General features: G+C 46.5%; 2 protein-coding genes and 2 pseudogenes across 2 annotated transcripts; 3 read left to right on the forward strand and 1 right to left on the reverse strand.

Moving 5' to 3' along the window:
• The first annotated feature begins 795 nt into the window (after positions 1–795).
• Positions 796–1,860, forward strand: LOC123059601 (uncharacterized). The gene has a single exon (XM_044482132.1). It carries the CDS (start codon positions 1,082–1,084, stop codon positions 1,649–1,651), a length of 570 nt encoding a protein of 189 aa, XP_044338067.1. The 5' UTR covers positions 796–1,081; the 3' UTR covers positions 1,652–1,860.
• Positions 1,861–8,075: 6,215 nt separating this feature from the next.
• On the reverse strand, positions 8,076–8,763 carry LOC123059602 (uncharacterized; annotated as a pseudogene).
• Positions 8,764–11,039: 2,276 nt separating this feature from the next.
• Positions 11,040–11,411, forward strand: LOC123057339 (uncharacterized; annotated as a pseudogene).
• An 8,452-nt stretch (positions 11,412–19,863) lies between these two features.
• On the forward strand, positions 19,864–20,660 carry LOC123059603 (uncharacterized). Its single transcript, XM_044482133.1, has one exon. It carries the CDS (start codon positions 19,966–19,968, stop codon positions 20,425–20,427), a length of 462 nt encoding a protein of 153 aa, XP_044338068.1. The 5' UTR covers positions 19,864–19,965; the 3' UTR covers positions 20,428–20,660.
• The last annotated feature ends 1,619 nt before the right edge of the window (positions 20,661–22,279 follow it).

A 22,279-nucleotide genomic window follows, 5' to 3' on the forward strand; every position in this document is an offset into this window, starting at 1 on the left:
AAAACAACAAGTGCAGACTTGGAAACGAGGAAGAATAGAACCCGGAAGTTAAGTGTGCTCAGGCTGGAGTAGTGAGAGGATGGGTGACCGTTCGAAAAGTTAGATGATTTGGAATGATGAGGGGTGATTAGAGATTAAAGGTTAAATTGAGCAGTGATGAGGGGTGATTAGAGATTAGAGGTTAAAATAATTCAGAAATTTGAAAATAAAAAAATCAAAAAAAAATCATAAAATTTCCTTTAGTACCGGACTAAAGGTGGACCTACAGGCAGCGGCCATGTGGAGGGCCTTTAGTCCTGATTCGTATAAGAACCGGGACTAAAGGGGGAGGCTTTAGTACCGACCCTTTAGTTCCGGCCCTTATGAATCGGGACTAAAGGCCCTTATTCTCATAGTGTAAAGAGACACAAATACACACGAAAGAAGACTGGATCCATCACATTTATGTATTTGTTATGACCATCACGGAAGCAAATGAGAGAGGAACCAGTCAACCGGCCGGGTCAGTTTATCATCTCGGTAGTCCTCTGATCACATCCTCGTGAATCAAAAGCTGGAAGTTGTTGGACGTAAACAAGCTTGTACTTAGTACGTACTATTCTACTCTCGTTCTGCACGGCTTCTCTCCCAAAGAGGTTTGAATATGGGCGCCAAATCGGTCAAAAAGCCGCCCAATTGATTAGATCAGTCACATGCTTTGTTTTGCACGTCTTCCGCTTTCAGTTGTGCAATGCGATGGGCGTGCTTTAGTAATGGTACTGAATTACTACCATTACTAAGCAAATAAGAGAATGACCAGTCAATTGGCCGGGTCACTTTATCCTTGTGAAACAAAAGTGGGAAATTGTTGGAAGTGAACAACTTGAACTTAGCACATGTTGCATTCTGGCATTCTGGCAGCCAGAATGCTATTGATCAGAAAGCTACCCAATTGATCAGATCAGTCACATGAGTTCTTCTGGCACTCATCACGCTGCTTTCAGCTGTGCAATGCGATAGGTGTGCTTGTCTGTTACCCACCATATATACTTTATCCGTTGCTCGGGAGAAGAGATGTACGTACCAACCCGTTTGATTCGCCATGGCCGCCTTCCGCCTCCTCTTCCTCGTCCTTTCCTGCATCGCCGCTGGCTGCAACAGTGTTGTCGCTGTCGCGGTCGACGACCAGCCGCTGCCGCAGCAGGAGTTCTGCATGGCGTCGTCTTCTTCTTCGTGCCCGGAAGCTGCCGTCGACGCTGAGCCGCTCAAGGAGGAGACCAGCGTGATGTACAAGGAGAAGGCCAGCTCGTTCTTCAGACATGATGGTCGCACCATCAAGGTCGACTTCGTACTCCCCGCCAGCAACAGCATAGCCGCCGCTGGGGACGAGGACCTGCAGCTGCGGCAGGAAGCCATGGCGCAGGCCATTACGGTCCTCTCCCGCTACAGCCCAGAGACCACCGACCAACAGACGCTCAAGCGGGCGATGGGGGTGGTGAACCTCGAGGCTCAGCGGTGGAAGCCCATCTTCAGGGCCGTCAACAGGGTGCTGGAGAGCGGCGCCGACGACCGCACCAAGGAGGAGGCGTTCGCCCAGGCCAGGGTGCAGCTCAACCGCGACCTCGGCCAAGAAGGTCCCAACGCCCTCAAGCTCGACTTCCGCTTTCTGTGACATGCATCGCCAATTCGCCACCTCTGCCTTAATTTCTCTTTCGGCCTTAGCGCGCCCTAGATCTCTATGGTGTTGTTAGTCGTGGGGCGCTCCCGTCCGTGCGCTGCGGCTTGTCGCAGTTGTCGGAGCTCCACCATTATTTTCCTTCGACTTCGTTCGTCATTGTGTTTGCATTTCTTAGTCAGCGAGGTGGTTATTTTCTTACTCTATTTGTTGTCCCTGTCTTTTCCATGAGTAGCAACCATGCATGTCTGATTGGTTTACTACTTCATAAAGAATTTAACTAAAACTAGAAGAACACCCGTGCGTTGTAACGGGGCCACATTAATTTAAAGAGTTCAATATTAATATTCTCATACATATCAAGTTACATTGGCGACCTTTTTACCACCAAATCCTCACACACACTCTCTTCCTCCATCTTCCTCACTCTCTCTCCCCCTCTCCATCTCTCTCTCTCTCTCTCTCTCTCTCTCTGTAACACACACACACATATCCATCTTATTGGGTACGAGACCATAATCCATCTATTTCACACACACACACGCACGCTAGTGCATAACAGTATGGATTATGTGTATTATATTTGCCACCACAACTGAGGGAATTAATTTCATGTAAATCGGCCAGCCACAGCTCCAAGAATATGCGGAGGAGGTGGCCCGGGTTGGCGTTGGCGCCGTCCGGCGCGGGCCACGGGCCCGCTTCCAAGTGCGTCTGCACGCCGGCCACTCACGCCGGGTCCTTCAAGTGCCGCTTCCACCGCACCAACTCCCAGGGCCACGGCCAGGGCCAGGGAAGCCGCCCTTCTTCGCCCCCTTCACCGGTCGTGGCCAACGCAGTGCCGCGGCACCCGGCCTCGCCGTCCTCGTCCTCCGGCACCGTCGCGACCTAGTGACGCAGCCCAAGCATGGGTCTCGAGAATCAAGAACGCTCGACAACGAAGAGGGAAGGAGAAATTATATACATGTCATAAGAAAGAGAGTTTATTTACTGCTCCCTTTATATTGTTTCCTTTATTTGGAGATTGATTACCATCCGTGAGTTAAGGTAAGGTTAATGCGATTGAGCGATTTTTTTGAAAATCAAATATTTTCTTTCTAATTAATGTGATTGAGAGATTTAAGGTAAGATTAATTAATTTAGATTTTTTAGAGATTGTTCATGATTGATTCTACATTACTAAATAACTTGCGCCAGTATGGAAAGTTCTGATCTGTTCAGATTTCTTTCGTTGTGTGAGAGGGTGACGTGAAAATAAACCAATGAGGTGGAGGGAGGGGACAAAAAAATCTACGAAAAAAACCTGCGAAGGTGGGAGGAGGTACCAAAAAAACCATGAGAGGTTGGAAGCCGCCCTTCTTCGTCCCCTTCACCAGCCGCGGCCAACGCGGTGCCGCGGCACCCGGCGTCGCCGTCCTCGTCCTCCGGCACAGTCGCGGCCCAGTGACGCAGCCCAAGCATCGGTCTCGAGAATCAAGAACGCTCGACAAGGAGAGGGAGGGGAAAATCATATACATGTCATAAGAAAGGGAGTTTATTTACTGCTCCCTCTATGTATTGTTTCCTTTGTTTGGAGATTGATTACTATGCGTGAGTTAAGGTAAGGTCAATGTGATTGAGCGATTTTTCTGAAAATCAAATATTTGCATTTTAATTAATGTGATTGAGTGATTTAAAGTAAGATTAATTAATTTAGATTTTATTTTTAGTGATTGTTTGTGATTGATTCTACATTACTAAATAACTTGCGTCAGTATGGAAAGTTTTGATCTGTTCAGATTTCTTGCGTTGTGTGAGAGGGTGACGCGAAAATAAACCAATGAGGTGGAGGGAGGGGACAAAAAAACCCGCAAAGGTGAGAGGAGGTACCAAAAAAACCATGAAAGGTGGAACGAAAATAAACCGTACGAGGCTACCAACTGCTCCATTAGGAGTAGAGATACAAGCAGAATTAGTTGCCATCGCCAAATTTCAACAGAACTGAGCTGCTCTTTTGGCCTCTCTAAGACAGACACTAATGATAAAATGATCAAAATTGCAACATAAAAGAGAGCACTCTTGGTAAATCGCCACAGCCGATCCAAGGGAGTTACCACCTTTTTGCATGATGCTATGATCCTATTGCAGCCAATTTGTCCTGCAAGAATTAATCCATTAATGAGAGCACGGTCCTCAGCTGGCGCGGCAACATTAACAAACGGAATACCACTCCTTCCCGCTGCGACTAAATGACCATGATTATCTCTTATAGCCGTGTCCGTTCCTCTAGTACAAGAGTCATCGTGTAAGGATGCATCGACGTTAAGTTTGATGTAGTACTCCTTGGTCTTTCGCCATCCATGTTGATCGATCCCCGGAGATTGCTTCTTTTGACCTCTTGTGTAATTCGTCACCAAAGCCGCAGTTGCGTGAGTAGTTCTAGCCGGACATTGGATCGTTTCACTGCGAGTTGCCAGCGAGCATTCCCACCAAATATACCAAATGGCTATAGAAACTAGAATGCAAAATATCTCCGGCAAGAGAGGTGTTGTAGTAGACTTGCCCAAAAGAATTCTCTCCAAGATCGACGGTCCTTCGTCATCGACAGCACAAGCACCTTCAATTATTTTAGCCATCCCAAGATTCATCCAGATAGTATGCAACAACATTTGATAATAGCATCACAAACACTCTCACAATCCTGCATGCAATGGCCGCCAGCTGAGAACTATTTTGCATGGGATTTTTTGCAATATACCCAAGCAACGAATTACACCCAACAGAACTCTCCAACAGTTTTAAAGACAAAACTATTTCCTGCAACTTATTATTTGGTGAGCTCCCGGATTGATTGGTACGCCAATATTTCATTCCATGTTGATGATCCCACCCAACATGATATGATGATTTGACCGAAAAAATATTGTTCCTATTGAAGTGCCAAGAAACAAAGGCCTCCATCATTCCCACAACCAGAGGAATTTTGAGTATACAGTTAGCACCAATTGGCTAAACAATATTTCTAAGAAGATCCTTGTCCCAAACTATTCAATTATGATCAATCATCTTTGAAACTTTGGTTAGCACAAACTCTTCTTGTAACAATGCTCCGCATGGAGCTTCTAGGGATCCATGGGTCATTCAAAATAAATCCCCCACACTCCATATATGCCCTCTTTTAAATGTTTGAACTCCTGACCATAAACTCTGCCAACTGAAGAAGCTACCTTTTTCAGTTTACAGTTCAGGAGATCCCTATTAGGAAAATATTCATTTCTTACTACCAAGGCACATAACTTTCTAGTAAGGTCACTACTAAAGGTAAATACTACAGGAAAACAGCTTGCATACTATAGGACATCGCCTGAGGCGGGCCTAAATTGGCTAGCCCAGCCAGGTTGGCACCTCTATGAGGAAAAAATTGATACCCTTTATGTGGTTCAGCCCAATTTAGATAGGTACCTTTTTGGGGCAAGTCGTGACCAAAAACCACCTCAGATATATATGCCTTACCAGCAGTCTTTGCCTTTTGTTTTGGTTTTGAAACAACAATCAGGGAAGGGGAGAAATCCCATCTCAATATGGTTTCATTTCAAAAGTAGATTGATCCAATTTATACAAAAAACATATCAAAAACCTTAAGAACCCAAGGGGAAATACATCTTGCCTAAGCAAGAATCCAGAAAACATAAAACAATAAACACATGAGTCTGATACAAGGCCACATTTTTTTTGGAAAAGAAGGAATACCCCCGGCCTCTGCATCATTTGATGCACACAACCACTTATGAACAAGTACAGAGTAACAATCCCCAACAAAAGTAAAAAGGAAAATTACATGACCAGAAACCATAACCAACAAAAATAGGATAAAATGCGTAAACACAAATCCTAGTATGGAATCATCGCCAAAAACAGTTGTACATGTTCCATGCTACCGTCTGACATCGGTTGCACCAAGATGCCATAAGTTCCCTCACGTCCTCATGGTGAAGTAATGACAACACACTGATCCATCCAAACGCTTTGTAGATAAGCTGGAAAAAATGAATCTTTGTTTTGTTAAACACAAAATCATTTCGATAGTTCCAAATATCTCAAAGTAGTTCAGAAACTCAGACCGAATTCGCGCCGCAGCATTGTGCTCCACCCTACCAAACGAGTTACAAAACATATTTGATATGCTAGTCGGCGAAGGAACACTAAAAGACACATGAATAGTACACCACAAAAGCTTGACAAGCGGGCAAGCTAGAAAAAGATGATGAATTATTTCCTCTTGGTTACAAAAACAACATTTTTTACTAGCTTGCCATCTACGCTTAGCCAACTTTTCCTTGGTGAGAATCACACGATGAAAATCTTAATCTTTAAAGAAACTTTGCTTTTCCAGACATGTAGGGACTGGATAACAGATCCAATGTTAATCCAGTCTGTGTACAAGGATTTAAAAGAGAACACACCCGAAGAAGATAGCGTGCAACTTCCACAATAGTTTATTTGTGGTTGCCCACCATAAATCTAACTTCACAGCCAAAATGCATGTTTAGATGCATAAAGTTAAGCAATAATAGAATCATGTGGGCACGAACGGCGACTGTAACAGGCAACACACTGCAAACTGCGGTTCCTCTAGTTTTCTTCTTTTCGAAAAGGGGTTAAACCCCGGCCTGCCTCTGTGTAACACTATATGTAGCGCATTGTGCTAATTCATGCTACCATTTGGAAAGCAAATGAGAGGAAAGCCACCAGTCAACCGGTCACTCTTTATCACGTAGGTAGTACTAGCTCAGTCACATCCTTGTGAAGCAAAAATGAAAGTTGCACCTGAACCACCCTGTCTTCTCTCTCCATACGACTGCTGCAGAGAATGGAATCAATCAACCGACTCCACCATAGTACATAGTACTCACTCACATGCCATCCCTGTTACCAGCCATCCTGCACTTCTTCTCTCTCCATGCCTCCTGCATCAGATCAGATAAGTCACACTACTTGCACAGGCCAGGCGCTTTCACTGCACCAACTAACTATCAGTTGTACAATGCGATCGGTGTTGCCACTGCTACCACACCATATATACTTACCTTCCTTGTTTGTCGATCCATTGCCACCATTCATTCAAGGGGAGAGATGGATCGATTCGATTCGCCATGGCTGTGTTCCTCCTCCTCCTCCTCATGGTTGCTCTCACCAGTGTCCACACCAGCGACAAGGCGAGCGTGGTGATGAGGTTTGGAGCTCACACCATCACGGTCCACTTCGAAGTTCTGTAACATGCATGCATGCATGTTGGTTTCTTAGTCAAGAGTCAAGACTCTTTAGAATCAAAGTTTTAAATAGCGCGCTAAGCCTCTTAGCGGCGGACCTCTTTCAAATACTATAGCGTACTATAGCGGAGCTATAGCGAGCTATTTAAAATGTTTGCTCAAGTGTTTGAACAAAAGACTCTTAGCGCGGGACCTTTTGTAAACGCTATAGCGGGCTATTTAAAATCATGCTTAGAATAATGACGCCCCATGGACCAGGATCCTATGGGCTATGCTACTCCTTTCTGCCTTTCTTTCTTTTCATGACTATTACCATTGTACGTTTATCAGGTTTGTCTGTGTGACCAAGCTTTATTTGCGTCTTCAATGTAGTAGTATTACTTTGTGCCAAACAATGTTTACGTTACATTTGGAAATAAACATTTTTACTACTTGTTGACATCATTTTCTGTCTTGCACAAAATTAACCCCCTTTAAGATAACTGATGGAAGTTCCCCTAGTCCAAATAAAAAACACAACTCAAGGACTAATCGGTAAGAAAAACACAAATTGTGCCCCAGTTGCTTAATAAGAAATATGGCGTGCAGATCCCATCAGTTATGTGGCTAGGGGAACTTCCCCGCCAACCAGGGTCGCCTTTCTGAATTTTTTTTTAGCATTTTCAGTACTCACGCAATTTGTGTGTACTCACGCAATTCCCTGTTTATTTATTTAAAGAGAATAGTGTTTTCCTCAAAGAGGTTCCATAATTATAGGATTTGATTGCATAGCGAACATGGACGAACAGGAAGAAATCCATAATACTACACGCACGGACCAAATCAACGGGCTTTTACGGACTGAACTGCATGCACTACTTTAATTGCCCCCCCCCCCCCCCCCCCCCTCATTTTAAATGGTGGGCCCACCTCACTTAACCAAATCCCAACCAATCAAATTTTAATCACTCCATGATCCCCCTGTAAACGTTCGTGCGTCTAGCTAGCATCGCTCGGAAGAAATACATGGACTCCATGGCCGATCCAGAGCACACTATGTATGCAAAGTCTGGGAGACCAGAACACCGAAGAAGTTCAGTCTCTTGGATCACACAACTAAATAAGTCTAGCTCGTGTTTGTTGCTTGGAATAATCGATCGAGAAGACATGGAGAAAGTGATGAACACAGAGAGTAACAACGAAATAAGCTTACCCACCTCGCTGATTAAGGGAACACAAGCTACAGGCAAGCACAATCACAACAGGCGTCGACAAGGAAAATGGAAGGCTCAGACAAGTGCGACAGGCCACAGCAGGCAGCACCAGGACTAACAACAGCAGACAAAGACAGGGGACGCTAAGGCCCAAGGGAAAGAAAAAAAAAGCCAGAGGTGGCGATGTGTCATGCGTGCATGCAGGTCACACGTACTCGAAGTCCATCTTGATGGCGTCCGGGCCTTGCCCGAGCTCGCGGTTGAGCAGCGCCTTGGCCCTTGGCCGCGGCGAACGCCTCCTCCTTGGTGCAGTCGTTGGCGCCGCTGTGCATCACCTTGTTGACGTTGTTGAAGATGGGCTTCCAGTACCGCTGCGCCTCCCGATTCACCACCGCCACGGCCCGCTTCAGGGTCTCTGCATCAGTGGTCTCCGGGCGGTAGCGGGAAAGGACCTCGATGGCCTGTGACAGGTCTACCTTCCGCAGCTGCACCTGCACATCGTCATGGTCGCCCGCAGCGGCGACGGCGCCGTTGCTGCCGCTGGCCGCGAGCGCCACAACGAGGAAGACGAGTAGGTGGGGGGACGCCGCCATGGAAAGTAAGTATACTAGACTAGTGCATTGCACAACGAGGAAGCTAAGTATATATGGTGTGGTGGCAGTGGCACCAAGAACGCATTGCCCGACTGCGACTGGGGGTCAGTTGAGGCTTGCATGAAAGCAACGTGATTGACTGGCAGAAAGTGTGGCTGATCGAGGACAGATGGAGCGGCTCTGGCGCCAATGTTCCAACCTGTTATGCCTGCTGCAGTTTTTGCTTCACGCGGATGTGATAAGGTGACCCGGACGGTTTGACTAGTTCTGTGGTTCCATAGTTTTCCTCTCATTTGCTTCACAAAGGCTAGCAGTCTGAACTATGTGGCCCTAGATAATTAATTGCCTTAGATTTGTTAAAATATGTTTTAGTCTTAGGTGCATTTGTATATAGACAAATCTATGATCGGTAATTTGGGACAGAGTAACAGATAGGAATAACGGGCTAGCGGAGTTTTGCCTGTTTCGTTCACTGCTCCAGTTTTATGCATCTAAACATGCACTTTGGGTCTGAAGTTACTTTTAGGTACTTTCGATCAACTGAAAATAAGGTTAAAGGGAAATGCTAGTAATACTCGTAAAACAATTTACACTTCGGTACTTTGGGTCTGAAGTTACATTTAGGTATGCTTAGAAATAGTTTGTGTCCCTTGATATTCAGGTTACAAACATAGAATGTGTTTGCTGATAAGCGCCTCAACAAGAGAATCAAGAGTTGATCATTCAAGACGTTAACGTATGTGTTCAGATAGTTATAGGTTGGGTACCTTCTATATTTCTAACTTTGTACCTGATGGTTGTTCTGTGAACTGAGCGTGCATGATGTGATTTTGTTATGAACTTGGAACTTGTCAACGGGTGTACCTATATGAATATGTTTGTTGCTATATGTGCTTACGGTTGTTCATGTACACATGAGATGTTCTTGGCACTTTGATACTTAATTCATTTCAATATATGGTTGTGTGCATCGCTTGATGCAGAGGCCAGATGTAATCCTTCTTTTTGAAAAAATGTGGAAAAAGTGCTTTTTAGCTGCTATGGTGCTATGTATGTGCGGGAAATTAATAGCTGCTGATTATTATTTAGGAAAAAAACTCTACTTCCGGAGTGCTTATTTAGCACCAAAAAATTCACATTGAGGGATGGGCGGGTAGCAAACATATTTACGGAGTGTTACACAAATAATGTATTGTGGACCTATGCTCAGATAGGATGGTTCTAGCAACAGAACAAATCAAAGGCAGCTGGACATAGCTGACATAACCATGCGGTGCCTATTGATTTACATCTGAGCGATGGGTGTGGGTGGAAGCTACCGCCTCGCCATGTGGCGCCACTGCGGCATCCTCGGCTGCTTGGCTACCGACTGACCTCACATGGCCAGGCCCGGGCAAGGGGTGATTTTGCTTATGTTGGGCACCTATGTCATTGTGTCATGCGGGAGTAGGAGGTGGGCGATTGTAAGGGAGGGGTTAGGGTTCCCACTGAGGAGAATAACATAGAGTCAGTTATTGGCCTTTTTGGCCTGGATTATTTCAACCAGTAAGTTGGCCGGATCAACTTTGGTCATGCTGTCGGTCTCGGTGAACAACAGCTGCAATGAAACTATTGTCGGTTTTAATTGCCAACCGACCAACATAATTCTTTGACGCGGTTTCTACTTTTAAGCCGACTGTAGTGATTTGTACCACCAATGAAAATTATTTGGATGAAAATTTATTCAATGAAAATTATTTGGATGAAAATTTATTCCACCACGTACTTCATAGCTAGGATATCTAGCATCATGTCTGGTTTATGTACGGCAGGGGTGATGAATGATCTTCAAATAGTTTTAAAATATATTTCCTCCATCGCACAATGTAAGACTAGCTTGCAGAAAACGTCTTACATTGTGGTACGAGGGAGTACAAGCTAGTGAAACAAGCAATGTGAGGCTAGCTGTGTCTCCTATCTATCCTCTCCTGCACTATAATTCATACAACCGTTACATTATAGGATGGAGGGAGTACAAGTGAGTGAAACCAGTAATGCGAGGATAGCTGTGTCTCCTCTCTATCCTCTCCTGCAGCATTTGCAATTTTCGACATTCGGACCACTTTATCACGTACGTAGTACTCACATAGTCACATCGCATCCTGCACGTCTTCTCTCCACGCGCCTGCTGCAGCAAGTTTGAACATGGGCGAGATCAAGCAGTCAAGAAGCCGCCCACTCACATGATTTCTTCTGCCACTCACGTCGCTTTAAGGTGTGCAATGCGATCCGCGTTGTCACTGCCACCACACCATATATCCTTAGCGTCCTTGTTCAAGAGATGGATCGATGTACACTGTACTTAACTGCCATGGCTGCCTTCCACCTCTTCTTCCTTTGGCTTGCTACAGTGGCCGCTACAGTCGACGACGCGCAGCTGCGGAAGGAGGCCAATGGTGCAGGCCCTCGGGGTGGTCGCCCGTTTCGACCTGGCCAGCATCAACGCCGAGGCGGTGAAGCAAGTGAAGCGGGCGCTCGCGGTGCTGAACCATGACTCCATGAGGTGGAGGCCAACCCCCACCGGTGGAAACCCATCTTCACGGCCCTCAAGAAGGCGACGGACGGCGGCGCCGACGACCGCAGCAGGGAGGAGGCGTCCTCCGAGCTCAAGGTGCTGCTCCACCGCGAGCTCGGCCTGTGTCCCAAGTCCCAACTGCCTCAAAAGGGACCTCGGAATCGGTGATCTCTAAATCGCTTGTTCGCCACCTCCTCCTTTCTCTTTCTCCCTAAACGTGCCCTGTCTATGCTGTTGTTAGTTGTCGGAGCTCCCGTCCGTGCACGGCGGCTGTCGCCGTTGTCGGTATGGTGGACCTCCATCTTTACTTTTTTCCGAAAAGAGGGTTTACCCCGACCTCTGCATCGGAAAGATGCATACGGCCATATTATTGATAAATAAAAAGTGCAGCAGAAGTCTCGTAGTCTCAAAACAAAAGAACAGGTGCTCAACAAAGAGCACGAGAACAGAACCATGGACAGCCCCAACCGGCAGGCAAAAGACAGATAGAAAACTAAACAACTATCCTATTACATGACCACCATCCAACCTCCACCTTTACTTTCCTTCCTGATTCATTAATCAGCCTTGATGGCTTCTTTCGTTACACTGCTGGCGCTCCCGTGTTCCTCCATGAATATAGCTCATAAGATAGTCTTATCCTAAGCCTGAAACGCAATCTAGAAACGACAATACAAGTATCATGTAAAATAAGCTATCTGCTAGTCTTGTGATTAGTAACTAGACATGCCTAAATATGTTGTGAGAGATATTATTGCTAAGAGTTCATCTTTGAATTAAGAAAATGAAAGCCTTTTTTTTCTACTTTCTATTTTCACCACGATAACATTTATCCTACACGGCTACACGTGGCAGTCTTATGATGTATCCTTATATGCCGGGAAGGACAACTAATCATTTGAACGGTGCCCCAATGTACCATGCTCAATGGACCGGGAGGCTCCTGGGGCTGTGGGCTACGTTATTTTCTTTCCGTTCACCATTTGCTCCTGCTGCTTTGCTCATGAAAAAGAAAAGCACTCGGTATTTTTGCTAATTTTGAAAAACAGTTGTGAATAAAAAATGATCGACGATTTATAAATATGATTATAATTTATTTATTTTAATTATGAATTTGATTAGCCAAGGGGGTCCATTTTGTCAATCTGCTCCCGAGGTAGTCCTTTTTGTCAATTAGATTAGCCAAGGTGGTATTTTTGAACAAAAATATGGTTGGATGGAGCTGTCCACTTCGACAAAGCCGATAGGAACAAATTGGTTTCAATGAAAAATTAGTGCTAAATGGGCACACTAAACCTGATTGGAGCTGTCGCCTGGAGCTGACTGGCCGATAGGATTCTAATCGGCTTCGGCGTGACCAACTGTAGCCAATCGGCTTCGCTGTATTATTTAAAAAATGAAAATGGCTTAATATTTCTCTAATTCCTTAAAAAAATGTATTATTGAAAAAAAATAGACGCATATTATTGGTTAATTTGTTCTTTGTCCTTGCGGCTCGGTGCCTGACTATTATATTATTTATTTGCAGTGTCATCCTATACTCATATAAAAAATAAAATCAAAGTTACGCCTTTATGAATGTACCATTGTCTACCAGCATTCATTACATAATGAAACTGTGTAAGTGCGTAAAAATATGTGCATGAGATAAAAATAAATAATCGACACTTTTAATGCACCAAAAATCTAGCCCTCGCATTTGCTAGGGCCACCTTGCTAGTTCCCTTTAATAGTAGGTATATATATATATATGTGGAAACAAAGTAGATATATAGTACTCCCTTCGTTTTTAAATATAAGTCCTTTTAGAGATTTCAAATGGACTACAACATACGGATGTTTCAAATGGACATGTCATTTTGCTCTGTATGTAGTCTCTTGTTAGAATCTCTAAAAGGACTTATATTGAGGAACAGAAGGAGTATAAGATAAAATATGTATTTTTTTACAGGAAAAACTTTCTATCCATTCACAATCTTTTAAGGCAGTACAATGAACACAATAAGTAAAAATGGTGTCCAGATCGTAGACCATCTAGCGACGACTACAAGCGTTGGAGCAAGCTAAAGGCACGCCGCCGTTATTGCGTCTCACTCAGCCCGGCAAACCTTGTTGTAAGTCGTCGTGCGAAGGCACATTAGAATAGCAAGTTAGCAACCGCGGGGTGACTTGACGACTTTTCCCTCTCGCTAGGGTTTCTTTTCTCTCGGGGCGACTCTCGCCGCCGTTGAGGTTTTGCTCCCCTACCGTCGCCGTTCAACTCCTTCTCCGTCGGTGTTGTGCGGGAGGTGGCCACCAAGGCTGTCTCCTCGCCCGCGTCGGGGGAGGTAGCGGTGGATATTAGGGTTCCCGCACCAAGCCCGATCTGTTTTCTTTTCGGGTGAGAGATCCAATGGCGAATTCCGGGGGATCAAGTTCTTCGGGGATAACTGAGGTTGAGAAGATGATGCAAGAGCTGGGACTGAGAGAGGAGGATCTGGATGATGTGATCTTTGACGAGCAAGTCGCGCCGCCGGAGGGGCCTAGATGGCTTGCCCTAGCTAGGGTTAACACGACGAAGAGCTATAGCCAGACTTGGTTTTACAGAAACATGAGATCAGCATGGGACATCGCGCAAGAGGCTAAGTTCAAACGTCTGGAGGAAAATTTGTGCACTGTCCAATTCACCTGCCTAGGTGATTGGGAGAGAGTTATGAATGAGGGCCCTTGGAACTTCAGGGGGGACGCGGTGATCCTGCTGCCGTATGATGGAATCACGAAGCCCTCAACTGTAAAGCTTGAGACAATCAAGATATGGATTCAAATCCATGATGTCCCAGAATTGTATGCTCATTTGGTGGCTCTGTCGACAGCAAAAGTGGGAGAAGTTCTTTTCTCGGAACCGAACTCACATGACTTTGTGGGCAATTTTCATCGAGTTTGGGTCAGCATCAATGTCCATAAACCCCTCAAGAATGATGTATCTATGATAAGAGATGGAAAGAAGCAGATTTACAGAGTAAAGTACGAAAAGCTTCCGGGCTGGTGCGCGGTTTGTGGCATGCTAGGTCACTTATACAAGGAACATGGCAATGGTATCCATCCTCCATCAGCGCTCGTTTTCAAGGACCTCCGTGCCAGCTGGGCCATGCGTTCTGGTCGTGGTCCAGGAGAAGGACGCAGCCAGAGGGGCGGTAGGAGAGGAGGCCGATCCGGCGGCCGAGCTAGTCCCCGTTCAGGGGGAGGCCGTGGTGATGCGTCAGATCAACATGCTCATACTGTATATCCAGTGGTAGACCCAAGCAGGGGGGCCAGCGATGTGGAGATGGAGGACTGGAACAGAAAGAGAAACGCGGCAACCGAGCTGGGAGCCAAAGTCACCATGCCTCAAAGCACTGAATCTTCAGGAGAGCCTGTTAACCCGCTGGCAATTGTGCCAGCAATTTTGGCTGCTGCTAGCCCACCGCCACATAGAGAGATGAAGAGAACCAAGAAGACTGAGGAAGATACCAAGGCTGCAACTTCAATAGTGAAGAATTTGGCGGGCTCCTTCGAGGAGCACCGCCAGGCCCAATGAGTGCGCTATGTTGGAACTATCGTGGAGCGGGAAAAGCCGCGACAGCTCGAGAGTTTCACGAGTTCGCGAACAAATTTGCCCCTACCCTCTTATGTATCGTGGAAACCCAGTTAGAAGGCTCGAGGGTAGAAGCATTAGCAGGTACTTTTGGTTACGATCATAGTTTTGCTATTGATAGTCGTGGTAGAAGTGGAGGTATAGGCATTTTCCGGAACAGTGAAATAAAGTTGGAAATTCTTGGTTACTCGGACTACCATATTGATTGTTCTGTTGAGGAGGGAGGCTATGAGCCTTGGAGAGCTACTTTGATTTATGGCGAAGCGCAGACACATCTTCGATATAAAACTTGGGACACTTTGAAAAATATTAGCACTTCCAGCAGGCTACCTTGGCTTTGCTTGGGCGATTTTAATGAAGTTCTACGTCCCGATGAGCATGAAGGAGTTGGGCAAAGGAGTAATGCGCAGATACAGAATTTTCGTGATGCGGTTGACGTTTGCATGTTGCTATATATGGGTTATGTGGGTCGTTTCTGGACCTTTGAAAAGAAAGTGAGGGGGGGATCCTACACGAGGGTACGACTGGATCGCGCCCTAGCTAATCCTGATTGGCGCGCAAGGTTTCCCCTTGCAGACCTGACACACTTGACGGCAGCGTCCTCAGATCATTGCCCCATCTTGCTGCGTCTGAATAGAGAGCAGCCACGGAGCAGGCAGCCGAAAGCTTTTCGTTATGAAGTAATGTGGGAAGGCCATGAATCGTGGAGAGACACAATCAGTGCAGCATGGACGGGCGGAGGAACAAGCAATAGAGTGGTGGAACTTCGGGCTAAACTGCAAGCTATATCCCAGGATTTGGGACGGTGGAATAATGAGACCTTTGGAAACGTTCGAAAAGAGATCAAAAAGTTGAAGACGGAGCGTGAGAAGCTGCGGGCTGATCCTAGCCGAAGGGCTCCGTCACACGTCGAGCTCAAGATAAATGAGAATCTAGTTGAACTTTACCATCGGGAAGAAATATTATGGAGACAGCGTTCACGGATTGAGTGGCTAACATCCGGAGACAAAAATACAAAGTTTTTCCACTTGCGAGCAAGCATCCGCAGGAAGAAGAATATGATTAAGGCATTACAAAATTCCCTCGGAGTCTTGACTAATGATCTAGATGAGCTCAAAGCAATGGTACACCAATTTTATGAAACCCTGTATACATCAGAAGGTGTAAACAATATGGAAGCAGTCCTAAATTGTGTATCAACCAAGGTCACCGCGGAGATGAATGAGCTACTGGTTGCACCATACAAGGAAGAAGAAGTAAAGACAGCCCTCTTTCAGATGTTTCCGACCAAAGCACCGGGGCCCGATGGTTTCCCAGCTCACTTTTATCAGCATCACTGGGATCTGTGCGGTGCCGAGGTTACGGAGGCGGTTCTCAGGATCATTCGAAGAGAGGAAAGTCCGGAAAGCATCAATGATACGGTCCTGGTTCTCATACCTAAGGTAATGAATCCCATATGCTAACTCAGTTTAGACCCATCAGCTTATGCAATGTATTATATAAGATTGCGTCCAAGGTGATTGCGAATAGATTGAAGATGATTCTTCCGGACATCATTTCAGAGGAACAATCAGCCTTTGTGCCAGGCAGGCATATCATAGACAATATCATTAGTGCTTATGAGTGTCTTCACTTTATGAAACGCAGCAAGGCCAAAGTTAACAGTTTTCGTGCGCTTAAACTTGATATGATGAAGGCATACGATAGACTAGAGTGGGATTATCTACAGGCGATGATGATAAAGCTTGGCTTTGCTCCATCTTGGGTCCATATAGTAATGAGCATGGTTCGGTCAGTATCTTTTTCAGTACTTTTCAATGGTGAGAGGCTTGACACTTTCAATCCATCCAGAGGCATTCGGCAGGGAGATCCGATATCCCCATATCTCTTTTTAATCGCAGCGGAGGGCCTTTCGTGCCTACTGAAATCCAGTTCGTCATCGTCTCAGCTAGAAGGGATCAAGGTGGCATCCACGGCGCCAGCCGTGAACCATCTCCTTTTTGCTGACGATAGCTTGCTGCTATTTAAATCGAGTGTTGAAGGGGCTGTGGTAGTATCAAACTTGCTGGAGAGTTACTGTGTGGCATCTGGACAGCGGATAAATCATGAGAAATCCTCAATTTTCTTTAGTAAAGGATGCCCACAAGCCATGAGAGAGAGTATCAAAAATACTTTAAACGTTCAGAATGAATCGCTCAGTGACAGGTACCTGGGGATGCCTACTGATGTAGGGCACTCAAAAAATGGCACATTCAGATATCTGAGAGATCGTGTGTGGGAAAAGACAAGAGGGTGGATGGAGAAACTGTTATCTTCAGCGGGCAAAGAAATTCTTATCAAATCGGTAGCCCAGTCAATACCGGTTTTTTCGATGTCCTGCTTCCGTCTCCCACGAGGTTTATGTGAAAATATTACATCCCTGATCATACAGTTTTGGTGGGGGAGCAAGGGAGGAAAACGCAAGCCGAGTTGGGTAGCCTGGGAGGAGATGACAAAGCCAAAGCATCTAGGCGGCCTCGGTTTCAGGGATCTGGAGATCTTCAACCTTGCCCTACTGTCGAAGAAGTCGTGGAGGTTGCTACAAAACCCTACATCCTTGAGCGCCCGTATTCTCAAGGGGGTTTACTTTCCTGATGTATCTCTCTTTGAAGCAAGTCTTGGGAATCATCCATCACAAATTTGGCGGGCAATCCTGGATGGGCGAGATATCATGGTGCAGGGACTTGTGAGAAGAATTGGAAACGGCAAAACCACGGACATCTGGCACGATAACTGGCTACCTCGCACACACATGAAGCGACCATTAACTTCTCTGCTTCAACATCCTCCTCAAAAAGTGTCTGAACTCATCAACAGTACTACATGCTCCTGGGATGAGCAACTTGTTCGGGCTACCTTTGTTCCAATCGATGCAGAAACTATCATGCAAATTCCTCTCTGCACTAGACAGGTTGAGGACTTTTGGGCATGGAGCAAGGACAGACGGGGTATTTTCTCTGTTAGAACTGCTTACCACATGATCCACCAGAAGAAACTAAGCAGAGAAGCATGGCTATATGTGCAAGGGGGAGGGAACGTATCTAGTGCACCAAGACAATTGGTGCTACCGGTGCACCGGACCCCCTTGCACATTCAAAAATATTCAAAAAAAATCGAAAATAATTTAGTGTATCGACACAACATCAATATATGTTGTCACAAAAATTCAAAACAATGCTCAAGATACAAAAATGATAAATTTGACCTCAATGTGCTAATGGGCCAAAACTGAAGCCCAACTTGTGTTACGTATTATTCAGTGTCAAATTTGTTATTTTTGTATCTCGAGCAATGTTTCAAATATTGAATTAAAATTTTGTGACAACATACATTGATGTTGTGTCAATGCATTAGATTTTTTTCGAAGTTTTTCGAATATTTTTTAATGTGCAACGGGCGACCGGTGCACCGGTAGCACAAATTGCCCCGGTGCACCAGATACATTCCCGCAAGGGGGATCGTCCCACTCACAAGCTGATAGTGAGATCTGGACAAAGCTATGGGGTTTCAACGTTCCATCAAAGCTTAAGATGTTCCTATGGAGATTTGCGAAGAATACCACACCAACCGGGGCACTTTTGCATCATCGGAACATGGCGGACACGCCGGCGTGCGGCCTTTGCGGAGCGGAAGACACTTGGAGACATGCTTTGCTAAACTGCTTGGTTTCCCGAAGTATGTGGGCTTTGTCATCTGAGCATATCATCAATGCACTGAGTAGAAATGAAGAAGGGGACGTGAATGGCTCTCTGCCATGCACGAGGCACTATCCCAGGGGAGTTTTACAACACTCGTGGTCACCCTATGGGCCCTGTGGGGAGCGCGCCGAAAGGCAATCTATGAGCAAATATACCAAAGTCCTTTTCAGGTACATGGTTTTATTCAGTCTTACATAAGGGAACTGGAAGCTATCAAAACTGTTAAAACGAGGCGGGGTGGCAACACCATTCCTCGCCCGACAAGCTGGATTCCCCCACCAACAGGGCTGACAAAACTGAATGTGGATGCTGCAGTGGGGAGGGGTAGTAGACACGGTTCTGTAGCGGCAATATCGAGAGACTCTGATGGCCTTTTTCTGGGAGCATCGGCTGTGGTTTTTGCAGGAATTTCCGATCCGGCCACCCTTGAGTGCATGGCGATCAGGGAGGCATTGGCCCTTGCAGATGACCTCAATGTTTCAACTATACAAGTGGCGTCCGACTCGAAGGTGGTGGTCGAGGACATCCGAGCCAACAATCCTACAACTTATGGGGCGATCATACATGAAATAATAGAGCATAGATCAAATTTCCTTTTGTGTAATTTATGCCATGAATTTAGGAGCTCGAATATCGAAGCTCACAAGCTCGCGAAGCACGCGTTATCCCTTCCGGCTGGCCGACATGTTTGGTTGGGACAGCCGGACGGACTCTCTTTCGTCCATGTAAACATTGTGACGTAATAAAGCTTCGGAGTTTGCCTAAAAAAAAGCAAGTTAGCAACCGCCGCCGATTAAGAGAAGCATAGAATTGAAGGATCTAACCTGAAGACACACAAATTCAGATGAACGATGATGGCCTGGAATTAAAACCGAGCCAAAGACCAGATCCATCACAGTAATGTATTTGCTATGACCATGCATCACAGAAGCAAAATGAGAGAGGAACCAGTCAACCGGCCGGCCGGGTCTCTTTATCATCTCCGCGGTCCTCTGATCACATCCTTGTGAAACAAAAGGTAGAAGTGGTTGGACGTAAACAAACATGTACAAAAAAGCCGCCCCAAGTTGTTGATCACATCCTTGTGAGTAGAGTACGTACGTTCTGCACGTCTTCTCTCTCAAGAGGTTTGAAGATGGGCGCCAAATTGGTCAAAAAGCCGCCCAAAACGATTAGATCAGTCACGTGCTTTCCTCTGCAAGGCTTCAGCTTTCAGTTGTGCAATGCGATGGGCGTGCCTTAGTAATCGTACTAAGCTAAAGAGAGTGTGACCAGTCCATCGATCAGATAAGTCACATGATTTCTTCTGCCACCCACCCCATATACTTCATCCGTTGTTCAGGAGAGGAGACGTACCAATCTTCCATTCGCCATGGCCGCCTTCCGCCTCCTCTTCCTCCTGCTTGCCTTCTCCGCCAGCTGCAACAGCATTGCCGCTGCCAGCGCGATGTACAAGGCGAGGGCCAGTGTGATTTTCAGACATGATGCTCGCACCATCGAGGTCAAATTCGTCCTCCCCGCCAGCAACAGCCCAGTCGCCGCTGGGGACGAGGACCTGCAGCTGCGGCAGGAAGCCATGGCGCAGGCCATTACCGTGATCTCTCGCCACAGGCCAGAGACCAGCGACGCCGAGAAGCTCAAGTGGGCGCTGGGGGTGGTGAACCTCGAGGCCCAGCGGTGGAAGCCCATCTTCAGAGCCGTCAGCACGGTGCTGGAGAGCGGCGCCGACGACGGCACCAAGGAGGACGCCTTCGCCCAGGCCAAGGAGGAGCTCAACCGCGAGCTCGGCCAGGAAGGTCCCAACGACCTCAAGATCGACTTCGGGTATATGTGACATGCATCGCCAGTTCCCCACCTCTGCCTTAATTTCTCTATCGGCCTTAGCGCGCCCAAGATATCTGTGGTGTTGTTAGTCATGTATAGTGCTCCCGTCCGTGCGCTGCGGCCTGTCGCAGCTGTCGGAGCACCGCCATTATTTCCCTTGAGCTTCGTTCTTGACGCCTTTGGCTGCGGAACGTTTGTGATTGTGCTTGCATTTCCTTAGTCAGCGAGGTGGTTATTTTGTTACTCTCTTTCTTCTCCCCGTCTTTTCCATGAGTAGCAACCATGCATGTCTCCTTGCTTCACTAATTCACAGGGAATTTAACCAAAATACAAGCAGAAGTAGTTGCCTTTGCCAAATTTTACGAAGGCGCATGACCTTTTTTTTATAGAAAGCCTTCTTGGCGGATTACATTACGTTCGGAAATATAGCTACAACATTCACGATCTCATGATTTCGACACAATGCCATATTTTTTTTAGGGAAAGGAGGAATGCCCTCGTCCTCCCGAGTAAGAATCTCTAACAAAAGCAAAAGGAAAATTACAAGACCACAAGCCATAACCGGCCAAAATAGGATAAAATGCCTACACACAAATTCTAGTATTCGCGCCCCGTGACAATAGGATAAAATGCCTACATACAAGTCCACCTCCTCATCGACGCCTCGGACAACGGTCTCAACCCTGGCGGCGGCTCAGCACGGCTCTCCCATGGCGTGGGTGTGGTTCCATCCGTGCCTCCACCCCGGCCTTGGTGTCGCGGTCGTCGTTTCACTCCTTCAGACTGCCTCGAGATGATTCCCTTTGCCAGAAGGTGCGCACTGACGAGGCGAGCTCGTCCCCGGGAATGTCACATCCTCTCGTCCAATGAAGCTTCACGATGACCATTTTCTTTCTCGTTCGCCATGGCCAAGATGACATGCCGGTCTCCGTCTCCTCACGGCACTTTCCGAATCTAGTATGTCGTGCTAGCCTGCCGTACCTGGTTGTCGTCGCCACCGGCCTAGTTCAGGCCACCGCCCTGACCCCTAGGTCCCCGACCGCCGCCGCCGCACATCAACGGACGAAAGTGGCTGCCCATATCCGCCAGTTTTTTGCGGACAAGCTCAACCACCTAAAATGTGAATATTGCTGGAATATAGGCTATCCACATCCCTCTCATCCTTAAAACCAAACACTCGCCATCAACCTAAAAAGTGAATATCCCTATCCCGTCGAAGGATAGCCACTGAACCAAACAAACCCTATATATAAGTAGCACATCTTGCATTCTTAAGAACTTGATCCCCACTACTATCGGTTTTCTCAACATGCACACTGTCGACATCACCTTCATGCCAAGTCAGCAGTATTTTTTAATTAATTGCAGCTGCCTACTGAAACATATACGCAATATATACTTCTAATGGAGTACTAAATGGTTCAGTTTCAAACGTAGGAGTCGAGCAGCCTCTCTTCTTTTTCCAGTTAATACATTTAATACAAATGTTTGCAACCGTAAGAGGCGAATAGTCTCTCTCCATCAAAACAAAAAGCAATGCATCTCGATCTCCCACATATCCCTTGCCTACAAGCACCTCACGGCCGTCCATGGCCAACTACTCTCTCTCATTCAACAAAAAGGAAACCACCTTTTCTCCTAGCTACAGCCGGCGACCAGTAGGCAACCTCCGCATGAGCCCACTCCTCGACACCGGTCTGCCTCATCTCCACCTATCTACGTGCGCTGGGTCACAGTTCTGTTGCCGGCCATCGAGATCGTCAAGGAAAGCTTACCTACGGAGGCTCATCTGGGTGCAGAAGCCTGATCTCTTCCTGCTGCCGTCGGAGGCCTCCATGCCAGAAGCTCCACTTGAGCAGCAG

This window comes from Triticum aestivum, chromosome 3A, assembly GCF_018294505.1.
Source record: "Triticum aestivum cultivar Chinese Spring chromosome 3A, IWGSC CS RefSeq v2.1, whole genome shotgun sequence".
In the NCBI taxonomy this organism is placed as follows: Eukaryota; Viridiplantae; Streptophyta; class Magnoliopsida; order Poales; family Poaceae; genus Triticum; species Triticum aestivum.

Bases quoted from the DNA above. Each gene is read 5' to 3' on its own strand.
- LOC123059603 (XM_044482133.1), top strand. From the start codon at position 19,966: ATGGCCGCCTTCCGCCTCCTCTTCCTCCTGCTTGCCTTCTCCGCCAGC.
- LOC123059601 (XM_044482132.1), top strand. From the start codon at position 1,082: ATGGCCGCCTTCCGCCTCCTCTTCCTCGTCCTTTCCTGCATCGCCGCT.